We start from the raw sequence: 24,488 nt of genomic DNA, 5'->3' as shown, positions 1-24,488 counted from the left end.
GGGCAGACACACATACCTTACTACTGATGCTTGTAATTGAAATGTGTTACAGAATTCACATCCTAAAGTAGAGAAATAACTGATCCTGAGCAAATACTGTTGATTAAAAGTGCAGGTTGTAGTATGATAGGCCTCTTGTGATAGTAATGTACACTTTAAAACAGACTTTCTAGGCCTTAGTGTGTATAAAGCATAAAGGGTGAGAAGGGTGTAATTTAAGTGTTTGTAACCAGACCCAGGCCTGGCTGCTCACCTGAGCCAACACTTAGGAAATCAGAGGCCGATGATGGGAAGGGAATTATTTTATTGAAGAGCTGGCGTTCAGGGCCTGGCATGGGACCATAAACCTGCAGCGCTGGCACTCACAAGGCTGAGGCAAGGCTTGTGTTCACTGTCAGTCTGGCTGGAGAGAAAAGTTTTCTCTTTACAGACAAACCAACCAGCAAACCAACAAACACTGGGGCTGGAGAGAGTTTACTGGTTAAGAGCACTGATTGTCCTTCCAGAAGGACCTGAGTTGGGTTCCCAACACCCATATAGCAGCTCATAACCGTCTGTAACTCGAGACTCAAGGGATATGACATCCACTTCTGGCTTTCTGGGTCACCAGGCTCTCACACCTGGTACACATGCAGGCAAAACACCCATACACATTAAAACTGCAACAAACCCAGCATCCTAAGGTAGCTGTTGCCTCAGAGCGCCTTCTTGTAATAAATATTTTAATAATGTCCTAATAAAATATGTATAGCTTTTCTCAGGAAAAAAAGTTCTGAGCCATGCATGGTGGCTCATAGCTGTAATCTCAGCCCCTGGGAGGCTGAAACAAGCAGATTGCTGTGAGTCTGAAGCCAGCCTGGCCACCCGAGACAGACCCTAACTAAACACAAAACAAAACAAAAATCTGGAGACTAAGCATGAAATGATGTGGGCCAACCAGTGACACACTCACGATCCCAGCAGTTGGTACGCAGAGTCGGGAGGGCCTGCAAATTGAGACTACCCTGATCTACATAGTGAGTTTCAGGCCAGCCAGGACTATGAAGCCAGACCCTGCCTATCTCTGTCATCTTCCTCAAAGGGGGGAAAAAAAGGACAAAAAAAAATTAAAGAAAAAGGATGCAAAACATGAAGACTGTGGGTCAGCAGTTTTTAACCTGTAGGTCCTGACCCCTTTGGGCAGATTGCATATCAGATATCCTCCATTTCAGATATTTACATTACGATTCCTAACTGTAGCAAAATTACAGCTACAGAGTAGCAACTAAATAATTTTTTTTTTCTTTTCTTTTTTTTCGGAGCTGGGGACCGAACCCAGGGCCTTACGCTTGCTAGGCAAGCGCTCTACCACTGAGCTAAATCCCCAACCCTGCAACTAAATAATTTTATGGTTGGGGGTGTTCACCACAACATGAGGAACTATATTGCATACAGTGTTGTAGCATTAGGAAGGTTGAGAATATTGTTGTGGATGATTTTAATATATCTCATGTATGCTAAAATATAAGGAAAGTAGATAAATCTCCCCGGTGGTTTGGCTTCAGAAATGTTTAGCACAAAGTAGAATTGCATTACTTGCTTTGTGAACTGAAGTAGAGGTAGCTCTACGAAATGATTGACAGATGTGTGTTGTACTCTCCTGTTTGTGCAGCTCTTTCTCACAGAACAAAGAACTACAAACCCTCACTGGCTTTTCAATCCACAGGTCTCCATCAGACATGGCAACCAGCGGCTTTCACTTTGTACCGTGTGACACCAAACGGACTTCCAGACAGCTGGGAGCGCCTGCTGTGGGAAGAGCAGAAGGGTACGTGTGGATTCTTGGGGGCTCTCGGGAGACTAGAACTAGGTGGGGGTAGTCCTAGGCAATTATAGAGTCCATTTGGTAAGTTAGAGAAGAAGAAGACTGTCCAGAGGCTCAGAGGTATAGTAAGAGCAAAACTAAATTCAATTCCGGGACCCAGTTTCTTGATTCTCAACAAACGTGAGTGTTATGTGTGCATGTGTCTGAGGATGAGTACCACGGCACGTGTGTGTTGGGCGGAGGACAGCATGGAGTCAGTTCTCTTGTTCTTCCCTGTGGGTGCCAGGAATTGGACTATGATGCTTGGCTTGGCAGCAGGAACCTTTTCCTGGCCTAGCTTTAAATGCTGACACTGGTCCTGCTTGTTTTGTCAGTTAGTATATTTGTTTATTGTAGCTGGGCAGGCCTGGAATTAGCTATGTAGCTGAAGATGACCTTGAATTCCCTATCCTTTTGCACAAGGTTCAGGAATTCTAGCTACCACACCTAACCCATAATAGATTTAAAAACTAATGTTAACTAATAAAACTAAAAAACCCTGTTTTTCTTCCTCCGTTTTGCAGAGCTTTCTGTCCTTCTTAGACTTCCTGAACTGTTTTCATTGGGATCATGTTACATTGCTCTGTAGTCTGCTTTGTAAACTTATAGATCATTATACTTTTCATTCCTAGTAGGTGTGGACTACAATTACAATATCATTTATCGCCAGTTATTGTCTCTTCAATTTATTCGAGAATCAACAGATTTTTGATTGTCTTAAGTTGGGGTTTTTTTTTTTTTGCCTTTTTTAAAAGTATGTGTATGTTTGTGTATGCACGTGTACATGCATGCATGTATGAGTTTGTGCACATGGATGTGGTTGCTGGTGTGCCCTGGCATGTGTGTGAGATCAGAGCACACAGGATGTCTTTTGCTAGCTGTTTACTCCAGCTAGCTTGCCGCAGCTTCTTCTCCATCACCAGAGCCATGCGGGATTATGAGTTGCAGCATCTGGTTTGACGTGGGTTCTGGGGACATGAACGCCTGCCCAGTGCTCTATCCACTGAGCCATTTCCTTAGCCTTCAGTTGTGGTAATACCCATGAGAAACCACTTCGTGTTCTTACTTAGGGCCTGTAGCTGAAGTGTCTGCATCAGTCTTCTGTTAGATTTCACATCTGGAATCAGCTCTTTACAAGTGTGTCCACTCTACTCATGAGTCTGGCAAATTCTCTTAATGTGGAAGAGGCGAGGGATGGAGATGAAGTTGGAAATAACTTGTAAGAATCTTTTAACATTTTATTTTCCATGTTGCTTTTTAAAATTCCAAATGTCCCCACTCTTGGAATTTTTGGTTTTTTTTTTCTAGAAAGAAATATTCCCTTCTCATAGTTATCCTTTAATTGTTTTGTTTCCTAGGTAACTAATGCATCAGCATTTATAAAGCTGTGTTTAAAGCTGTGGTAAAATAAAAATAGCCGAAAGTAATAACAAGTAAGGTCACAGCTTGACTGAGGTTGTGGCCTGGGAATCGTAACTTGAAGCCCGGGCCACAAATGCTGTTTCTGGGAGACAGCATGCAATAAGAAGGGAGAGGCTGCAGGGAGGGGGATGGGCAGAGGGACCACGGGAAGCGGGGAGGGGGAAGGGGTGCTGAGGGAGTGAGGGCTCTAGCAAGAGCCATAGACATGGCGTTGAGAGTGAAATAGCCGTGGTCATAAGCTAGACTAGGGTTTCAGGGTGGGCGAGCTCTGGAGTGTGGTCTACAGGCAGATGCTCTGAGGATCACGCATGGATGCCTGCTGGAAAGTGTTCTTTGTATTTTGTGGTCAGCTCTTGAAGAGTGGAGGACATTGGGGTGGGACTCAGGCTTTGGTGATGGCTATCACCTCTTGATCAAGTTCTTGTATAGAGCAGGAAGGTGTGCTAATCATAATCAGCCTTTGTTACCATAGAAACCACCTGAAGCAATCAACTTAGAAAGGTTTCTTTTGTCTCACAGACCACAAGTTGAGCGTTTCTAGCCCCATTGCTTTTGGCTCTGTCACAGGGGCATCTGCAGAGGAAATGCAGAGTTCGAGACAGGGCAGCGGTGCACTGAGTCATGGTCAGGGGAGGAGACTGGAGGAGGAAGCCAGGGCACTGCACTTCCCTTTAAGGGTACCTGTCCATCACCTAACCACAACCTTCCACTTGGGCCACACCTCTTAGAGGTTACCATCCCCAGATAACACACCTTTAGCACATCTGTCTTTGCGGACTTTCCAGATGCAAACTAGCAGAGACGCCATGGTGGGATACAGGGAGAGGCTGAGGGCACGCCGTCTCCTCCTTTGGTTTGCTTAGGTTAAAATGAGTGAGATTTGTGCATATGTCTGAGTCAGGAAGAGGAGAGCTTAGAGATGTACCTCTAGGAAGATGTGGAGGTAGAACGTGGGAAATGATGTAGAGATGCTTTTATTACGGTATTAGAGCTTGCAGGGTTTGCTGCCTCAGCAATGTGGCCGCCCACCCTGCTTCATCAGGAGGCATTCTGCTGATGTCACACCCTCTGGGAAGACTGTGAGTGTGGCCAGCATTAGTTTGGTGGTACAGGAAATAACCAGCTTATACCTGCTTGCTCTTCCTTGGATTGCCCTTCCCCTCCCCTGCGTCTCCAAACGGGAGGGCCGGCAGCTGGGAGTCTGGGGCTCCATTTAACAAGCTGGAAGCACTAGGTGCCTTGTGAAGGGAAGGGGGTGCTGCAGCCAGGCGGCAGTGGGAAGGCAAGCGCGGCGGTCTGCCCTCGTTCTGAAGCAGCATGCCTTTCATGGTTCTGTTTGCCCTGGTTATTGGCCCTCTTGTTTGTTTAGTCTCAGATCATTTGATGGTTTCTTTTGATTCTCCTCCAACCTAGAAATAAGAGGAAAAAGATCTTCCTGTAGAGGAACCTAGAGAAGAACGTGGCTACTTTGTGTGGCTCTGAAATTATTTGATTTTGTATTTATTATCATAAACTGTGTCATTGAAAAACCAGTGTTTTTAAAGGGCACGAGTGACAAAGTCACAGATTTCGGCAAGTGCTGTGCTTTTCACCTCCAGTTTCTTGATAGACTGCTAGCTGAGGTAGTTGTGTTAAGTAGGCACTTTGGAGAAATGAGGGACAACGCTGTTGACCCACACGTTTCCCGTCAGATCAGCCGCTTACCATATCCTGTAATTAGAGAGGATACACACTCTTAGGCATTTCTCATGGAAGTGGGCTGTTGGAAAGGTTGCTCATTTTCAAATCCCAGGGATAAAGTACATCAGTGTCCTCAAGGGTAAAGTGTATCATCGCTTTGATGTGTATTGTAATTGAGGAAATGTCTTCTTCTTCCCGAAAGCAGGAAAGAAATCGAAAGAAACCTTTTATAAACTTCTTTACTCTTGTAGCATGAATCCTGCTTCAACCCCATGTGGGTGCAAAGCAGGCTGGTGTCAGTTATTAATGAAGGCTGCTGTGGGGGAATCCCAGCACCATGAGGAAGACTGTTTAGTAGGACGAGGTTCTCAAATGGCTACGTCAGACTGTGTGGAGGCTAGTGGATTGCTATGTAAAGAGTGCAGGGGAGAGGGAGCCACTGCTCCTCAAGAATGTAGGTTCAGTTTTGCAGGGCTTAAAAGTTCCGGAGATTGTACAGTAGTGTGGCTGTACTGGGTATCCTGGACTGTGCTCTTTACACTATTTTATTATGCATTATATTATGTTTAAAAAATGAAGGATAGATTGATCAAACCTTTGAACCTAACCTTGCTTCCCTTTTCCTGTTCAATTGATTAATAGATAGCATGCTTTGGGGGTGGGGGGGTTGCATATGTGATGCTCACAGGACAACCGCAGCTGTCTTTCCCCAGGAACCTTCGACCTTTGTTTGAGGAAGGATTTCTCACTGGGCTGGAGCTTCCCAGCTAGTTGGCCTGTGAGTGTTCAGTGACCTGCCTCTTTCCACTTCCACATCACTGTTGCTGGGATTACAGGTGTGCTTCACCACATCCTGCTTTTCCATGGTTTCTGGAGATCCAAACTCAGGTCCTCAGGTTTGCAAGGCTTTACTGACTTACCTATGTCTACAGCCTCTCATTTTGGATGAGAGGTCTCACCGTGTTGTCCGGGCTGGCCTTGAATTCACTATCTAGCTCAACTTGACTTGAACAGTCCTCCGCCTTTCTAATTTCTGAGGTTACAAGTGCGTGCACCATACCTGGCCTTCTTGGATTAGAAAGTGATGTCTACAACATTGACCCTTTGTATTAGAGGGTAAAACCCGTACAGTTTTCCATATCCTCTGGAAAAGACCCTTTCTAGTTAGGGAAAGCCACCTGAGCTTGGAGGTGAAGGCAGGTGTTTGGTATATGTACCTCCCCTTCCGGCTTATTCCCTCCTCCCTGTTGTTTCTTGCTTCTTCCTAACTCATTTGGCATTTGCCCAAGGCACTGAATTTCCTGTTTCTCAGTATCTTGCATCATCATCACTAGTAGGCTAAACCAGGGTAGTTCCCAGTATTTGCCAAGGAGCTGTTTCAAATCAGTTAACTTTTTTAGAAACATATTAGGCATTGCAAAAATAGCACCACACTAATGAGATATTAAAGAGCAGCTCACTGTACTTACACTTAAATAAACTAGCGTGGGCAGAAATGACCACAAAGCAGAACTAATTTACAGGAACTTTAGACTGAACTGCCCTCCTCCTCCTCCTCCTCCTCTTCCTCCTCCTCTTTCTTCTTCTTCCTCTTCTCCTCCCCCGACCCCGTCTTTCTATGTAGCGCCAGCTGTCCTGGAACTCAGTCCGAGACCGGGTTGTCTGGAAACTCACTTGGAAACACACATGCTTGCCTCTGCTTCCCAAGTGCTCGAACGATAAGCTGTGCACCACCACACCTTTTAGTTCTGAAAGATGATAATTTTTATCTCATCCCTTTCAGTGTATTATTCAATCACATTTTTATCCCTTTTTACATTCTCATTTTTATCTTTTCCGGCTTTTGCAGCAGGAGCTGATACCTATTGAGCAAATATTACTACATATTAATATTTATAAGCATATTAATAAAACTGCTTAGTTTTTGACTGATTTATGTATGAGGGAGTTATTAAAACATGGTCTTGCTGGGCAGATGAGATTGGGAGGTGGTGCAGAACCGCACAGAGAGAAGCCTGGAGCACATGGGCAAGGAAGTGAAAGCTTTTTTGTTGTTCATCTGTTTGTTTGTTTTTTAAAGACAGGGTGGCCCTACCTGGCCTGGAGCTTGCTAAGTAGATCAGGCTACTTTCAAACTCAGATCTGCCTGCCTCTGCCTTTTGAGTGCTGGGACTAAAAGTGGGCTCCACATATCTGCCGGGGGACAGGATTTCTTAAGATAATGTACTTCCCTTTGTTCTTAGAATAGAATCCACCTCCTCTGACACCATAGCTTTTGACTTTGGCCTAGTTTCTGTCATTTCTCTCATTTTCTGTCTTGCTTGCTGCATATGCAGCCTAGAATTCCTCCTTCCCCCAACCTAGATAGTCCCATGAGTCACACCACTGTATGACAGTTAGGGAGCGCCTTTCCATCACAGTATCATCAGAATTAGGCCTCCGTGCATGCGACCCCTTCTCTCCCAATACCTCACGTAGTTAGTGCCTATTATGGCCACTTGCTTACGTTCAATTTCTCCTCAAAACAGCCCCAGGAAATAGATTGTTGTGCTCCCATTTTACAGATAAGGAAGTTGAGGCCCAGGTATGTTATAGAAAGAGTTGGTGTTGGAAAATGATGCCCTAGAACACAGGAGTAGCAGTGTCTGCCTGTAATCTTAGTACTTAGGAAGTTAAGGCAGGTGGAGTACCATCAGTTCTAGGCTGGTCTGGGTTACTTAGTGAGTTTCAGGTTAAGACTACAATTAGAAAGAGTGAAAAGAAGGAAAGTAAAAGGAAATGGGAGAAGCTCTAAGAGACATGGTTCTGAAGCTCCTCCTTTGGTGATCAGCATGTCAACACACTGTTGGGGTATCATTTTCTTTTTTAAGATTTATTTATTATATATGAGTCCACTGTCACTATCTTCAGACACACCAGAAGAGGGCATCAGATCCCATCAAAGATGGTTGTGAGCCACCATGTGGTTGCTGGGAATTGAACTTAGGACCTCTGGAAGAGCAGTCAGTGCTCTTAACCGCTAAGCCATCTCTCCAGCCCCATTTGCTTTTTCTGTTTCCGTTTGAAAGAACAGGGAGGAACGTTCTGTGAAGTGCCCCTGCTGATAAGGAGTTTATTCAGAGAGAGTACAGTACTGTGCCCTCCTTGTATCTGCACCACTTAGGAAGATGAGGCAGCAGACAGAAGACTAAAGGGGACACTAACCTACTTCCACTGTCCGGACGGATTTGTCGGGAAATGGAGTCCAGTTACATGCCTGTGATTATAGCACTCGGAGGATAGGGCAGCTGAATTGGGCTTTGAGCTCCAGGCCAGCCTGGGCTACGGTGTGAAGCCCTGTTTCCAAGAGCAAGCCCAAGCTAAACAGAATCGTTGGTCGTCTCTCTGGCTCCACTTCCCTGTCCGCATAGGTTTATCTGCATTTCAGCCTCACTGAGGGTGATGAGGCTTCTCACTGTCCAGCCTGTGTGTGCAATGCCCCAACACGGAGAAGCAGCAAAGGGGGAACTTCAACTGCTCTCCATCTCTACTCCTTGGATAAGGTGCTAATAGTAAAAGTCACAAAAATCCGGTGTCCTTTTCTTTTTTCTTCAGTTCATCAGCCAAGGTGGATCTCAAGAGCGGCTTGGAGGAGTGTGCAGCGGCGCTGAACTTGTTTCTCAGTAACAGATTCAAAGATGCCTTAGAGTTGCTTCGCCCATGGTAATTAGCTGTCCTGTGTGCCTCTCTGATGTCATGTTTGTATGTTGCTGTGTCTGCCTCAATATTAATAAGCTACTTTGAGTGAGACCCATCTCAGCAGTCAGCTTTAAAGAGATGTCTCTTCATGTTTACTCAGCAGAAATTTCCTGGTGCTTACGCTTGCTCAGGTGTCGTCACCGTGGCTTTGGAGGATCACTGAACAGTGCTTCCTTTGAAGTGAGCAGGGGACAACTAGAGAAGCTAATCGCCGTGCTGAGATCAAACCTGAGAGGATAGGAATGCAGTCAGAACTCCCCACTGTTGTCATGGAAGTTGCCAGCCCTGAGCTTTCAGGCTTGGCAGCACCCTCGTGCACCCGGCCGGCCGGCCTGCTCCTGGCCCCGGCTGTGCAGGCAATGGACTTTGCAGTGGTCTCCAGACCGCTGCTAAGGGAACACTTGATGCTGAAGTTGGGGAAGCCAATCCCGTAATGTGAAGTGGCCAGTGCTGTCCCTCAGACTTGTCTGTTGCCTTCTGGACCTCTGCTTCCTTCTCCATCTTCCATCTGCCTGGCCTTGCCACTCTAGCTCTCTCGCTTCTGACTGCTCACTAACTATGTCTTTATTCTTTTTATAACATCCCTTTTTCAACTCTACTGTGTACTTATAAAATAGCATAAAATTACCGGCTTCATAGTCTCTGGTCGTCACGGGTAATTCGCTGTTAAAATGCCCTTTTCACTGAGCATGAGGTTTGACCTGCCACCCTTCGGTGGGGACAGAGGCTCCTAGACTCGGTCTGAGGTGAGTGAAGGGAGTAGTGTTGCCTCAGATCATTGAACCGTAGTGTTTAAGTAGTCAGGTAGGAGACTGAGAGGAGCGAGGGCCCCGAGGCAGTGACCGAGAGCTTGATAACCTCAGCTACTGGGGGCTTTCATTAGGACTCTCACGTATTAAATCCTAAGGTTTACTTTGCTCAGGTCCCGTGCACGTGACCCAGTTTATTGGAAAAAAAAATCTTGCTTCCTCTTGGCTTTGACTAGAGAGGAGAGAACAGTTTTAAAGGCACTTTTTCTCCATATCACATACAAATTTCTGGTTTCCTTTCCTTTCCTCCCTTCCCTTTAATCTTTGTCCCTTTTGAGATAAGGTTCATGTACCTCAGGCCGGCCTCAAACTCTCAGAGGATGACCGTGAGTTCCTGAGCTCCTGTTTCTGCTTCTTGGGATGCTAGGATCAGTTGTGTGTCACCAACTCACTCATTTCAGCTGTTAAGATGGTGCACTGCCCCTATTCAACTGGGAAAAAAATGGGTTTGCTTTTAAACTTTTCTAGGAAACTAGTCCAGAGGCTGCCCCCTTGTGCCGAATCAGGGAAAGGCATGTTGTGCACAGCACTTTATTCAACTGTGTGGGTTTAAATTGGTACTTGAGGTTTTAAAGCAGGCCTTTCAGAGCTTGTGCCATTTCATTAACTGTGGAGAAGAAGTTGAGATATACACGGTGAGGAAGAGGTATTGTTGGTATCAGGAAAACCTGGTCTCTTGTCTCTCTCTCTTTTTCATTGTACCGAGATGTACTCACTGGTTGTGTTTTTTCCAGGGCCAAGGAGAGCATGTACCACGCCTTGGGCTACAGTACTATTGTGGTGTTGCAGGCTGTCATGACCTTTGAGCAACAGGACATCCAGAATGGCATTTCCGCCATGAAGGACGCTTTACAAACGTGCCAAAAGTATGACTGAGTAATTTATATCTGAGCTAAGACACCCAGTCTTCCTGCCCTAGTGTCGAGCAAATGCAGCTTGCTGAAGTAAGGAGTTTCTTTGAGGTTGGCCGAACTATGGAGTAGGACTTGAGCTCCAGAGTTTCTTGGCCAGTTCAGTTCTATACAGTGGAATTCAAGAAGTCCTATCTGGAGTTATAATATGGCTCCCATTTAGCACCTGTGTCCTCTGCTGGATACACGGGGCCTGAGCTCTGGTAGAAGGCTGAGGGAGTCTTCAGAAGGGTTAGCAGAGAGCATCTTTCTAGTTCTTCTGTGGTAGGTCGCTTAGGAACCGAGTACCATGTCAGGTCAGTTAGGGGCTGTGCTCGTTCTATGTGGGAGAAATAGCACATTCAGAAGGGAACTTTGATTTGCCTAAGGATGCGTTTGTGAAAATTAGAGTGTAAGTTTACTGACAAGCTTTACTGTGCACGTAGAAGGCCGTAGTGAAGGCTGTTATTTGTACTGGTGAATTTTTAATGTGGCTAAGATGAATCTTCATGTAATTACATTGTAACTCTCAAATGAAGAGCATTTCCTCACAGTGCCCTTTAAGTCCACTTTTCACCCATGGAGACACACAGGCATTCTGCTTTTATGCAGAAAAGTGAGGGGAGGTTTGTATGAAGTGGGCGTGTGGGCTGCTCTACACCATGCTGGGCAGGTTGCGTGAGTGCCCTGGTTGGTGATTCAGGACTAGGCACATGTATGCAGGGGAGGGCGGCCTGGCCTTGCAGAGGGCCAGGCGTTCCTGTGTGGAGACTTCCTGCTTAGATTGAAGTGAGCACCAGTGACATGAGCTCTGTCTGATGCTGGCCTTTGCCCTGTCTTCAATGCAGATACAGGAAGAAGTGCACAGTTGTGGAGTCCTTCTCCAGTCTCCTTTCTCGGGGGTCACTGGAACAACTGAGTGAAGGTAAGAGCCCACCGAGCCTCCGTCTCCCGTCCCCGAAGGGTAGAGGACGAAGGGAGTGGCCTTTCCCAGCTCACCCTGGTCACTGGTTGACTTCGAAGCTGTGTACGCATTTGTGTGAACAGAAATGTGTATATGGGACACATGGAATTTATTTTTCACTTGCTTTTTGTTTTTTTGTAAGCATTGAACCACACACGTGTCACAGTGTGATCTTACCCCACACTCGTGTGTGTAAATGCGTTTTATCTGTTTGGAACTGTGCAGGTATGAACGGTATGGTACCAATGCACTTGTTTTTCCTCCTTGAAGGACAGCTATATGGTTTTAACTTTTTTCCCTGTTAGCAAATATTGTTGTCCTAAAATCCTTGTACATATATATTTTTGTATATTCTTTCAAGTACTTCATGAGACAGTTTTTTAAAGGTAGAGTTACTGGAACTAAGAGTTTATAATTTTAATATGTATAATTTTAATATGTATAGATATTTCATTTTTCCCTCAAAAACTATTCGACTATGTTGGAAGGTTTCCAACTATTAATGTTTTTCCAAGGTGAAAGTACTGTTTTGTTTTTCTGAAGGGGTCTTCCTATGGACCCTCTCTGGTCTGAATTCACTGTGTAGATCAGGCTGACCTTGAACTCACAGCGTTCTCACACCCACCTTTGTCTCCCAGGTGCTGAGATTAAAGGCGTATCTGGATAATGTTTATGCCTTTAAAAGTGACAGTAAAGTGACAGCGCTCTACAGAGCTGACGGTGTTTGTGTTATGGGCTTTAGGATTAGTCAGGAGCCCAGGGAAGCACTCAGTCAAATAGCTGGGAGGAATATCATTGTCAGTTGCTCCACACTTTCTATGAGATTCCTATGAGGTGAGGGGAGAAGTGGCCTGAATCAGCCCTATACCGGAGGGTGCGCCTCCCCCAGGGGCATCTAGGAACTGCATAGAGGCTGTGCTGTCTCAGGAGAACTTGTGTTCGTGTTGTCACTTTCAAGCCTGTTTTGTTGGAAGAGATGGTTAGTGCAAACACTGGAATAGTTGCAGCAGGGGAGAGAGACACAGCCCTGGGGATGGCTGTCAGGCAGGGCAGTCCTAATGTCAAGTGTACGCTGCACACATCCAAAGAAATTTACCTTGGAGCTCCATTTGTCCTGTAGGCGTGTCGTCAGCTTGTTTGAACATCGGAGAACATTTGAGTGATGTGAACTTTTGATTGTTGTTCACAGGAGAGGACTGTGACATACATATCCCATGTCTTCAGGACTTACCGAAAAAGAGTATTGTGTTGACTCAACCATGGCAGAAACAGATGGTATTTTGTTAGTTTCTGTCAGCAGTTGAAACCCATCTTCTTTTTCATCAGAAACTGATCTCTGAGCAGCCATAGGAACAAGAGCTGGTACCTGCAGGCCTAGAGTGTTCCAGAGGCAATCCATGAGATTGAATGGGCGTTATGTTTTCCTTCCTGGGAACCCCATGTGGCTTTTCCCCTGTCCATTGATGCCTGCTTCCCTTTTTCTTTGTGGCATGAAGGAGACATTGGAGAGTTTTAAGCCTTATTTTTAAGAGGAAATGACATGGTATTTTTGGAGTGAGTATAAGTAATTTTAAGACAATAATGTTCTATTTTTTTGAAGTGTTTGCTGTGTGCCAGGCACCCTCTTGGTGCATTCCTTAGCATTAACCCACCTGATGTGTTTACCTGATGTTCACAGAGAGAAAGAGGCCAAGGCGATCCAGCTGTCAGAGCAGCATGGAAACCTGTCTGCTTTCCCTAAACCACGCTCTCCTGCTGTCCCCATGCTCTCCTGTCAGGGGTTAGGAAACACCTTACGTGGCTGATGGAACAGTGAATGATCATGTTTGGAAAGTCAGTGACACTGGGCTGAGCTGTTGTCGTTGTTGTTGTTGCCTTTAAATAAGCCAGTTAAGAAATCTGGACTTTCTACTAATTATTAAAAAATTAACTAGCCTATGTCTGTAGCTTATTCTGAACTATAAATATCTTTAGACCAGTATAGAAAGGCTGCCCTCAGCTAGCTTTTGAGTGCACTTTATGACCTTTTTTCATGAATTAAGTAATTTACAATTCAGATGTATGCTGGTGAAGAAATAATTCAATTTAAGTCAGTCACAGTGAAGAATAAAGCTAAGTAAATTAAGTTGCATGTAATCCCAGTGCTTTTGCCTGTGAGGGCAGCCTAAGCAGACTTGGAGTTTGAAGGGCGTTGGCTTGCTTTCTATTGGTGTGATAGACACCATGACCAAAAGCAACTTGGGGAGGATATGTTACAGTCCATTATCAGGGGAAGCCGAGGCAGGAACCTGGAGGCAGGAACTGAAACAGACACATACCACGGAGGAACACTGGCTTGCCCAGCCTACCTTCTTATACCACCCAGGACCACTCCTGCTGGGAGTGCCTTCAACATCAATCACCCATCAAGAGAATGCTCCGCAGACTGGCCTGTAGGCAGTCTGGTGGAGGTTAGTTTCTCTCTCTAGATAACTAACTTAGGATAGGTTGGCAAAACAAAACAAAACAAAACAAAAAAACACCCAGAACAACAGGGCGTGACAGAACACTAGCTTTAGTGTAGAACTTGTTTTCTTGTTGGCAGTTTCTGTCTGCATGGTCCAGTTTCTAGCTGTGTTCAGTAAGGAGTTTCTACGTGGAGTTTCTCGTGGACCTAGTGTGGAACAGGCTTGCTTCTCCCCCCCCATTCTGGTGGCTGGTGCTGAATAGCTTCGTGTCAGCTGACTTCAGAGAGTGCAGTGCTTCAGTGAGGTGCAAAGCTTAGGGCGTGGAGAGAGTGGATAGGAAGGACACTTAGTGTGAATTACAGAGTTCAAACTCTCCCTGCGTTGTGACGCATCCTTTGTTTTACTCTCTAGTCTCTCTGGCTTTGGTCTGGTCACCCTTCTGCTCAGGACCTTGATAAGGACCTGCTGTTTTGCCTACCAGCTCCGGCCAGCTGTAACATTTGGCCCTGCTCCTGTGTCACCCTGCTGCTCTCTCCTCCCCTCACGTACCTCATGTACCTCACACTATGGCCCGAGGAGCCCGATTGCCCTTTTGGGAGGGCACTTGCACTATCTTGCCTTTCTATCTTCTGGTCCTCTACTGGGGCTAACTTCCCCCTTTCACCTGCCCCAGGCCAGTCATCTCTTCTCAGGGTGGCCCTTGGCATTGATAACTGCAGATGGTTGTCACTTCATAGCAGTTACCTAGGAAGAGGCTAGTCATGTGGTGAAAATAATCTGCTAGGTACTGAGAAAACCCGGAGGCACACTCTGGGGGAAGGTGTCCTGGAGACTGGTTCCTGACGGGTGGCAGTGCCAGGATGCACACAGATAGCATCATATCCTGGTAGGTCCCCTACCCCATCTCCCCGTCTGTTTGAGGAACATAGTACTTCTTGCATAGTACTTCTCACAAGCTGAACATTTGAGTTGAGTCAGTATGAGGGCCTGTGGATTATATATCTTAGCTAGTTTGGTCAACGGTGTTCCCAGTGACACAGATTGCCCCGTGTTGCCCCACCACTTGAATTAAAAAGACCCTGTGCCCTCTGAACTTTACCAGGAAGCACAGGCATGGGCCAGAAGCAATAATGGTGGAAGCATTCATCAAGGCTGACTGTGTCTGGTAAGCCTACAGGCAGTACTCATCTAATCCATGGTTGCAAAGTGGAAACATTGTTACCAGGTTAGGCAAATGAGGAGACCACCAGAGAGGAAGGGCAAGCCTGCACAGTACCCTATACTAGCATGTGGCAGAATCTTCCTCCAGGCTCATTTGCTTAAATAACACACCGATTTGCATCTTGTGGAGAAAGGAATCCGATGATTTTTGTTTATGTAGAAACGTAAAGTTCTGTCTCCCTGATCTCTGCAAATACAGTGGACTGTCCAGGACGCCAGGACATGTTGGGTGGGGCATACATCGCTGGGCTAGCATGGATCTGGTAACTCCTTTTTGTGAGCATCCTGTGTTTGTGTTCAGGTCTGAGCTCACTGTAGATGGGCTTTTCTGTTGTTTCTAAGGAGCTCCTACTTGTGCACACAGGTCAGTAGTTTTTCTACATCTCTACGGTGTGCCTGCTTTCTCTCTGATTATTGTCATGATGACCATAACTTCATTGTTTAGAAGGTAGGATTCATAAGCTTAATTAACTTTTTCAATCTGTATAACTGCTGGATGTTTATGTTAACTATTTTTTTAAGGTAAGTTTTCTTCTCTCAAAAGGGCCTTTAGTACCAAGAGGCAGAGGTAGGAGGATTACTATGAGTTGAAGGATAGTCTGGACTACTTAGTGAGTTCTAGAACTGCTTGGGCTCCAAAGTGAGACCCTGTTCAAATAAACAGTTGGTCTCCTCCTCTTGTCAAGCTTCTCTCTGCTATTGATGTCTGATGGGGCTGAAGATGACTTCCCTGAACAGTCCGCACAATCCAGGGTTACCCAGGGTCAAGCCATCCCGTTTCTCCAGGAAGCACGGAAGCAATCTAGGCCTTGGTGTCTGTCTTGGGCTTATTTATCGTCCACCCTTTTCACAATGTCTTAGAGTAATACTCTGTCTTAATATAATTGTATTTGTTTTTAATAGAGGAGATGCATGCCGAAATCTGTTATGCCGAGTGTCTCCTACAGAAAGCAGCACTCACGTTTGTGCAGGTAATAAACGCCTGGCTGGATACTGGGGTTGGGTGGGAAGCCTGCCAACACTGTGTAAGAACAGTAAATGTTGCTCATCCTGCATTAGTGCTGAGGCTTAGAGGTAATAAAAGATGTTTGTGGTCCTCCCCATCCCCACCCCATAAGGATTGCCTAAGAGAAGGCTCTGGAGAGCTATATTCCCACTCATATGCACTTATTGTCTGCTTCAAATGGCTTTTAGGGTTCTTCTTAGTGTGTGAGAAAGGAGGACTCCAGTTTGCACGTGTGGGCTGAGGACGCCTTGTTAGCCTCTGCCAATCCCTTACTGTGTCAGCTGCTTCTGCAACGCTCATGGGTACACGCATGTCCACTCTTTCCCAGGGCCCTCCACGTTTTACACTCACCCTTTAATCCTCATCCCCTTCTTGCTTTTGTTTCCAGACAGACTCACTATGTAGCCCTGGCTGGGCTAGAACTGGTGAGGATCACCTGCCCTGCCTCCCAAGCGCTGGCCACTGTGCCCAGCCAGAACAGTTTTTAAAAGTCAAGGAGTCATCATGAGGTCCTAAGTTTCACCTTTGCTCACATGAGCGTGCTCCAATGCTTTTAGAAACATGGATTTTACATTATGAACCAATGATGATTATGTCCCAGTGAGGGCTGGAGAAGACATGATGAGCAAGTCTGAGTTTTAAATTATTTTGAAAGTTACTTTTCCGCTTTTTTGGGTTCTGTTTTTGTTTTTGTTGTTTGTTTGTTTGTTTTTTGTTTTTTTGAGGTGGTAGCGGTGGTATTTTTTCCTCTGCAAGTTGACATGTTGGTTAGCCTAGATTCTGGTTCAGTGAAGCCCAGTCAGGGTAGTATGCTATAGTATGCTACCCAGACCAATTGACTAGAGCAGTCTCCACATGTCTATAACGTCACGGTGTGAGTCATGGAGGCCCCTACGTGGGAATTTGACAACTTGTCTTAGGTTTACAACTTTGTTTTGTAACTGAGGATTTGACATCAAACCTCATGTCTGCCTGTGGTCCCTTCTGTATTTGTATGTGTGCTTTGGCTGGTAAGGATCTGTAGCCCCACCCCTTCCTCCGTGCTCCCACGTGAATCCTGGCTCTGCAGTGGTGCTCACCAGCTGCTGAAGGGTTGGTTGTCCAGTTTCCTTTTACTTTTAGTTCATCCTGCATTCTGATTGGTTATCACTCAGACAGGAGCCTCTGACCTTGTTATTTTCTGCTTCTGCATTTCATGGCTTTCTCGGACTCTGTCAGTGTTCTGTATCAGAATATCACAGATTGGGAAGGGGTTTCCAGGACGCACTGGAAATCCCATTCTCCCCTTACGGTTGTCCTCAGGTGCTGCTGACCCTCGCTTGGCACAGGGTGCCAAGCTCAGCTCCTTCCTTTTCTCCAGTAGTTGCTGTGTTAGCTCTCATCTCTGTGTTAGCTCTCATCTCTGTACTTGCAGATGGCCCAGCGTGGTCTTTAATGCCTCCTGGTGTGTCCAGTTGAGGTTTCCTTTGCATAAACTTTAGGATTGCTTTGCCTTCTTTCCTGGGTCTGTCCTTGTCCTTCCTTGGGTTTCTGGTTGACTTCATGCTCACCATGGAGCAGCCCAGTACATCATGTTGCTTTTGCATTCGGGTGCCCATTACAAAATAAGCATTTGGTCAGTGTTTACTGAATCATGGAATGAAATAATCATTATTTGATTTTAATCCAGCCCAAGAAATTTCTTTTTGGCTTGTATATGAACTTGTGTAAATATAAATAAATAAGATTTTTATTTATATTTCTTAATATTTTAAATTTCTTAATATCTTAAAAATTTTAATTTCTTAATATCTCAAATATGTAAGATTAAAATTTCTTAATGTCTTAAAATAATTCCTAAATAATAATATAAACATTTAAGTTGTATAGTGAATTATGTACTTATGGACTTGCATAAAAATAGGAATGTTAAATATTTAAGTGGCTAATGAGAATAGTAAACTAAAAATCGGGGTTTTTTGGCTTCAAAAGTGTCTGAGATCTTTAGACCAGCTAATTGCCTTAGGACTGTAAGAGTATGGGTCTGTCTCTGTCATCACCATTAATATAATGCCCTTTAGTTGGTAATTTGGTGCATTTATTAAAAGACTCTTAGAGTGCTGATCCTAAAGATGCCGTTCATGTAGGCCAACTGCCTCATCTTCATGAGCGATGACCCTTAAGCACAGAGAAGTAAAATGGTCTTCTACCCCAAATTGCGTATTAGTGACAACCACTTCAGAGTTTAGATCAGTGATTTTTGGTTTACAAATTTATACAAGTGAAATTTACAGTGTTGGGGCTGGAGAGAGATGGCTCAGAGGTTAAGAGCACTGACTGCTCTTCCAGAGGTCCTGAGTTCAATTCCCAGCAACCACAAGGTGACTCACAACCATCTGTAATAGGATCTGATGCCCTCTTCTGATGTGTCTGAGGACAGCTACAGAAAGACAACTCATACAAATAAATCTTAAAAAAAGAAACTTAAGTAGACTTCTTGTTCAAGCACCACTGAAAAAGAACTTATTATTCACTGGGCATGGCGGATGCGAGAGCTTGGCCTTAGAGCAGATTTGTGCAGCCAAGTGTTCTGGTTCCCACCGAGCCTAGAAGAGTATTTCTCAGTGGAGGATAGTGACTGTTGAAGTAGCTTTGAGCTAGATTTGGCCCATGTCCTTAGAAATACAAGGTAATAGAAGCTTTTTAAAAATGTATTTTCACTAACTTCAAACTTGTAAGAAAATTACAAAATGACACATTGCAAATGCAAAGTAAGAATCATGTATCAATTTCAGAATCACACAGTCAAAATACAGTATTTGGGACTAGGGAGACAGCTCAGTGATAGGGTGTTCCTTTACCCAGCATGCTCTAGTGTGCTCCCAGCAGCGCATGCGCGTGCGCACACAGGCACACACAGGCACACACACACACACACACACACACACACACACACACACACACATGCGCGCGCGCTCTTATCATTAAATACATACTGTTTTACTTTTCCCCCTAAGTGCTCTAATTATTTAATTGTATTATTTTCAGGATGAAAATATGATCAACTTCATCAAAGGTGGACTCAAAATTAGAACAAGTTACCAAATATATAAGTAAGTTACAAAGTAAAATGTGACTGAAATTGAAATTAAGTTAAATATTTTTTGGAGTCAGGCTCTTATTCTACAGCCAGGGTACACTGGAACTCTTGATTTTCCTGCTTCAGACTCCCAAGTGTTGGGATTATTACTACCCCACTAGGACTGGCTTTTAAAGAGACTTTTGGTCTCTATAATTCTGTCCTTCAAAATTCCTGTGACCTGGGTATGGCTCGATTTCTCCATGTGGTGTTGGTAAATGCACTTGATTCTCGCCCAGTATCCTCGGTGCTGTTTGATATCGAAGCTTAAATTTACACACCCATGCAAGAGCAAATATTGGAAGAGAAAGCGGCAGTCAGTTTCTGGTCAGTTAACCTTTATTTATCTCTCCTAAGAATACTTGTATATTTGTATTTATGTTGTTATTTATACATTGTGTTCTTGAGAAAGGGTCTCACTACACAGCGCAGGCTGGCTTTACATCTCTGATTTCCTGCCTCAGACTTTGGAATGCTGGGATTACAAGCACATGCAGCTACATTTGGCTGGCTTTAATAAGAACTTTTTAAAGCATCTATTATAATTTGTATCTCTAGGTTTTGTGGTTAATGTAGTGATTATAATGTCCTTCTTGGCGCATTACTATTAGAGTTAGTACAGTACTGCTGTGTGTAAAATGTAAAAGCTTTATGAAAATACAGTTTCGTTTGCCACCAGTTGGCCTTTGTTCAAGCTTCTTTTCTGTTGTGATGATAAAACACTGACCAAAAGCAACTAAGGTGAGGAAAGGGCTTCTTTGGCTTACACTCCAGGCCGCAGTCCTTCCCTGAGGGAAGTGAGAGCAGGAACTTAAGGAAGAAAGAACTTGAAGCAGAAACAGTAAAGAAGCAATGCTTGCTGCTCACGTGTGGGCTGGTGCTTAGCTTACACAGCCAGGACCTTCCCAGGGAATGGTGCTGCCCACAGTGGGCTGCATCTTCCTACTGCCGTTAGTAATCCAGACAGTCTCCCACAGACTTGTTCTCAGGCCAGTGTGTTCTCCCCCAATTGAGAATCTGTTCTAGGTGAGTCTAGGCTGTGTCAAGATGACCATTTATAGTCAGCCTCTTTAAACTATTCTTTTTTTTTAAAGATTTATTATTTCTTTATTTATATGAATACACTGTAGCTGTCATCAGACACACTAGAAGAGGGGATCAGATCCCATTTCAGATGGTTGTGAGCCACCATGTGGTTGCTGGGAATTGAACTCAGGACCTCTGGGAAAGCAGTCAGTGCTCTTAACCGCTGAGCCATCTCTCCAGCCCCCTCTTTAAACTATTCTTATGGTGTGTGCCACGTGTGTGTCAGTAAATGCATCATACAGCACCATCCTTTTGTTTTAATGACCTTCGTCATACTCTGTTCTGCTTACCAAATATTTGACATTGTTTCTATTCCCTTTTATGCTGATGAGCTTCCTTTAACACTTCTCATATCAACTTTCAGCATTTTTCTTCTGTTTTCAGTGCTTTGGAAGTCAGTTTATTTTGGCCTTTACCTTCAAGGATATTCTGTGCATGTATAGTATTCTGAATTGTTAGGTAAAGCCACCGCTTCATCGTATCGGTTTCTGTGTTGTTAGGGCCTCAGCTGATTGTATTTCATATGTCATCTCATATATTTAATCTACCATTTTTCATCTCCTTGCAGTTTAGTGTGTCTGCATCCCAGCAGTTTAGTGTGGATTTAGACCTTGTTGCCATTATTTCCTGAAAGTTTGTTTCTCCTGCATCTTTTCTCACTATTTCTTCCCAACCTCTGGTTACACCCTGGTCAGCCTGACTGTGTTCAGTAAGTTACAGACATGTCCACATCCACATGTTTATTTTAGATTAGACCCAACATGTGGGCCATCTTGGAGTCTATTTATTGCTTTTCAGTTGACTGTGTGTCATGTTCTTATGTGGGATAATTTTGAAACCATATTGATGTATTTGTAGAGACGCCGGATCCTGTCATCTTTTCTCTGACATGTGCCAAGCTCTGTTCTGGGAAGCATTTAATTTGCTTAGACTCGGCTCCAGATTCTTGCTGCTGCAGGGAGGGCTATCCTGTTCCTGCTGCCTCTCAGCCCCTCCCCCAGTCACATAGCTGATGGATTAGCCGAGGCTTTGGTGTTGTTTTGGCACAGATTCTGGTTTTCTGTTAGTGTAGTTCTCTCATCTGTGGAAGTGTCCTTATGTCCACCCAGCCCCTCTCTGTCTCGGATTCTGTCTTTTAACCCAGGGAGACTGGCTTACTGACTGTGGTCTGTGTACCCCGTGTGGAGTGGGCATGGGTTCAGGCACTTAGACACGTAGATATAAAGTTAATTCATGAGCTGTTTCCTGCTTTCAGAAGGCGCCTACTCCCCCCAGCACCTTCAGTTTCCAAGCCTGCAAAAATGTTTCAGATATATTTCTGTGTGTTTTTCAGAGTTTATAATTGTCGTGTGTGGGAAAGCAAAGCTAACTAAACTTCCTAGCATCAGTGGGAACGCATCCCAGCACTAGAAGCAGAGCCCGCAGTATTTTAGGAGCGCTTTTACCAGTACTCATTATGTAAACCTGGAAGCCATAAAAAATAATCTTACAAGAGGGAGTAGACTTGGGAAACTTGTCATAGTGTTTTAGATTCCCTTTCAAATCCCTTTTGTAAGGTGAAAGCGTTGATTGCTTTTCTAGTCATCAGAACCTTGAAAAGCTAATTTGAGGAGTCCTGTGGTAGCAAAGACACCTGCTTCCGTGCGTGACGGGGCCCTGAGCGAGGCCTCAGCGTGTCTGGGTGTGTGTGTGTTTGCATGTTTCATTAGAAGTTCACACTATCCTGAATTCCTACTTATACATGAATCCTTTCAAAATAGTCTACAAAGAGAAATATTTTAAGTAAATATTTTTTGAAAACTGTTATAAGGTAAAACCACCACTAATATAAAAATAAATTTCAATAAGATTTAGTATTTTAACATTTTTTTCCTCAGGAGACAGGGACAGGCAGATCTCTGAGTTCAAGGCCAGCCTGGTCTACAGAGTCAGTTCCAGAACAGTCAGGACTACACCGGACTACACTACACTGGGAAACCTTGTCTCAAAACAAAACAAGACAAAAAAATCAAGTCATTACCAAGGAACATAGGGAAATATTTTGTGTTCCTAGAATTAAAAGCTTGGGGCTGGAGACATAGCTCAAGGGATACAAGTGTAGCATTGGTTTGACATTTCTCTGTCAGAGGCATGGGAAACTAATTCTCCGCCCTGTTCTCTCCATCCAGAGAGTGCCTTTCTATCCTGCACGTCATTCAGAAGAACAAAGAAGAGCAGCATTTCTTCTACGAGTTTGAAGGAGGAGTCAAGCTTGGAACGGGGGCCTTTAATTTGGTAAGGAAGCAATTACAGAGAAACCAGAACCTTTCTGTAGATGCAACCAAGAGCCCAATCTCTCTCTTCTGTGTTTGAACTCCATCCCAAACCTCTGCCTGGGTGTGGTTGGTAGCTGCTGGAGTGGCCTGGTTTCCCTGGGCTCTGAGTGCTGCAGGGTTCCATATGTGCTCGGAGTAGCGTTAGATCACACAAGGGCAAGGGAAGTGTGCAGGGCCCTGACGGGATGAGTGAGGCGTTTAGTAAGGAGGAGCTTAGAATCTCGTTCTGCTCGTGCATCAGAAATATTTGTTGTCATGTCACTGGTGGCTCTGGAGTTGAAAACAGGATGGGGTGATATTATTTGAGAAACAATTGTTGATGATCTCTGGGGATGCAGTCAGTAAGATTGTCAGAGTACAATGTCATCTAGAAATTTGGAATTTTTATGAAGGTTTAATTCGATGGAAAATGAAGGAGTGAAGAGAATTGTATTTTGAGCATATAGTCCCTGGTATGTTCGTGAGCCTGTGCAGTGGGCAGTGCTGAGGTGGATGGACTTTTCCCCGTGGACTTTCTGTTCCGTCTGCTTGGCTGCTACACTTTATCACTCACCTGGGATGCCGTGTCTCCCATCAGAGAGTTTTCCAAAGCCTCTGGCCATCTAGCCCCAGCCCACTGGCTACCTCCTTGAATTGGTAGATGGCCACTTCTGGGAGACTGTCTGTTTTTTACTTCCTTCAGGGGTGTCCCAGAGGGCGCCGGGCTGCTGTGGCTGCCCACTTCTGTTAGTGCTGGAGTATCACCCACATCACCTTAGGTTTGTGCCTTCTAGAAAGGAGGCTGAAGGCAACATTGCCTAAACCAGGAATGCAGGCTCATGTCTGTAATCCAGCACTTGAGTGGCAGGAGGGCACCGCACGTTCTAGACCAGCTTAAGCTACAGCTGAGACCCTCTCTCAACAAGGCAAAATGAAAAAGAAGAAAGCAGCCTTGCTCTCAATGCCTTCGAGTCACTTCATTTCACAGGGGAAGACCCAAGTCACTGTTTAGAGGACCATGGAGAAGCTGGGCTTTATTTATGGTCTCCTCTGAGTCCTAGTCACGTTAGATTTGATTTGGCCATCGGAGCTTTTGAACAGGTTAGGGTTAACCACTGGGCCGCCTATAGTCAGCCTCACACATGAGCTCACCCACGTGGGCTGTCTGTAGTCAGAGTCTAACATGTAACTGCACTTACATTTCTGTTTTTCCTTACAGATGCTGTCTCTTTTACCAGCAAGAATCATCCGATTACTAGAATTTATTGGATTTTCTGGAAACAGGGTACAAATGGCATTTTGTCTTCATTTTGAAGAAATTTCTGTTGTTCTGTTCTTCTCCCCCCAGCTTCTTTTCAAGTGAGGTTCTCTCAAGAGTGCCTCTTTTCTTAGGTTTGAGATAAATACTATCTCTTCTACAGTGCACTCTCTCACACTTCCCTGATGAGGCTCTAGTGTTTCTAATGTTCAGAATCATGTATTTGTCTAGCTGATGGTGCTTACTCTGTTCCTATAAATTGTGAGTCCCTGTCCCATCAGCCATGGTGGGTGGCCAGGTCCCTGCAGGCATAGAATCCTACGTTCTTGCCTATCACAGTCCACTGAGCTTGAGTCTCAGTATGGTTTTTGTGGTGCTGGAGATGAAACCCAGGCCTGGCTTTACTCAGGCTTGGGTAAGTGCTCTACCGTTGAGATAAGCCCCTAGCAGCTCACTGTGTAAATCAGAAACTTCATCCAAGAAATACAGCATTTCTTGGGAATGAGCAGTTTATTCCTCTTTATGCAATCATATGATCAATATGGATTAGTTTGATATTTGTTGCTATGATGAAACACTGAACAAAAACAACGTAGGGAGGGAAGGGTTGATTTCATCTTGTACTTCCAGGTCTCAGCCTTTGTTGAGGGAAGTGAGGGCAGGAACTAAAGGCAGGAATCTGGAAGAAGGAGCTGTGAGGGAAGTCTGTCTG

General features: G+C 44.7%; 1 protein-coding gene across 2 annotated transcripts in view; it reads left to right on the top strand.

Moving 5' to 3' along the window:
• The window catches only part of Ttc39b (tetratricopeptide repeat domain 39B), a 104,655-nt gene that overhangs the window by 55,062 nt on the left and 25,105 nt on the right, over nt 1–24,488 (top strand). For both annotated transcript variants that reach the window (XM_087548055.1, NM_001106665.1), the window contains 8 exons: nt 1,706–1,807; nt 8,540–8,647; nt 10,227–10,358; nt 11,231–11,307; nt 15,918–15,985; nt 19,048–19,112; nt 22,393–22,498; nt 23,738–23,803. In XM_087548055.1, the coding sequence (XP_087404181.1) occupies nt 1,706–1,807; nt 8,540–8,647; nt 10,227–10,358; nt 11,231–11,307; nt 15,918–15,985; nt 19,048–19,112; nt 22,393–22,498; nt 23,738–23,803 (724 nt within the window). The remainder of the gene's footprint in view (nt 1–1,705; nt 1,808–8,539; nt 8,648–10,226; nt 10,359–11,230; nt 11,308–15,917; nt 15,986–19,047; nt 19,113–22,392; nt 22,499–23,737; nt 23,804–24,488) is intronic.

The sequence above is a fragment of the Rattus norvegicus genome, chromosome 5 (assembly GCF_021556685.1).
Source record: "Rattus norvegicus strain SHRSP/BbbUtx chromosome 5, alternate assembly SHRSP_T2T, whole genome shotgun sequence".
Classification (NCBI taxonomy): domain Eukaryota; kingdom Metazoa; phylum Chordata; class Mammalia; order Rodentia; family Muridae; genus Rattus; species Rattus norvegicus.
The sequence above is the reverse complement of the archived record's forward strand: the minus strand, read 5'-3'. Positions and strand labels throughout refer to the sequence as shown.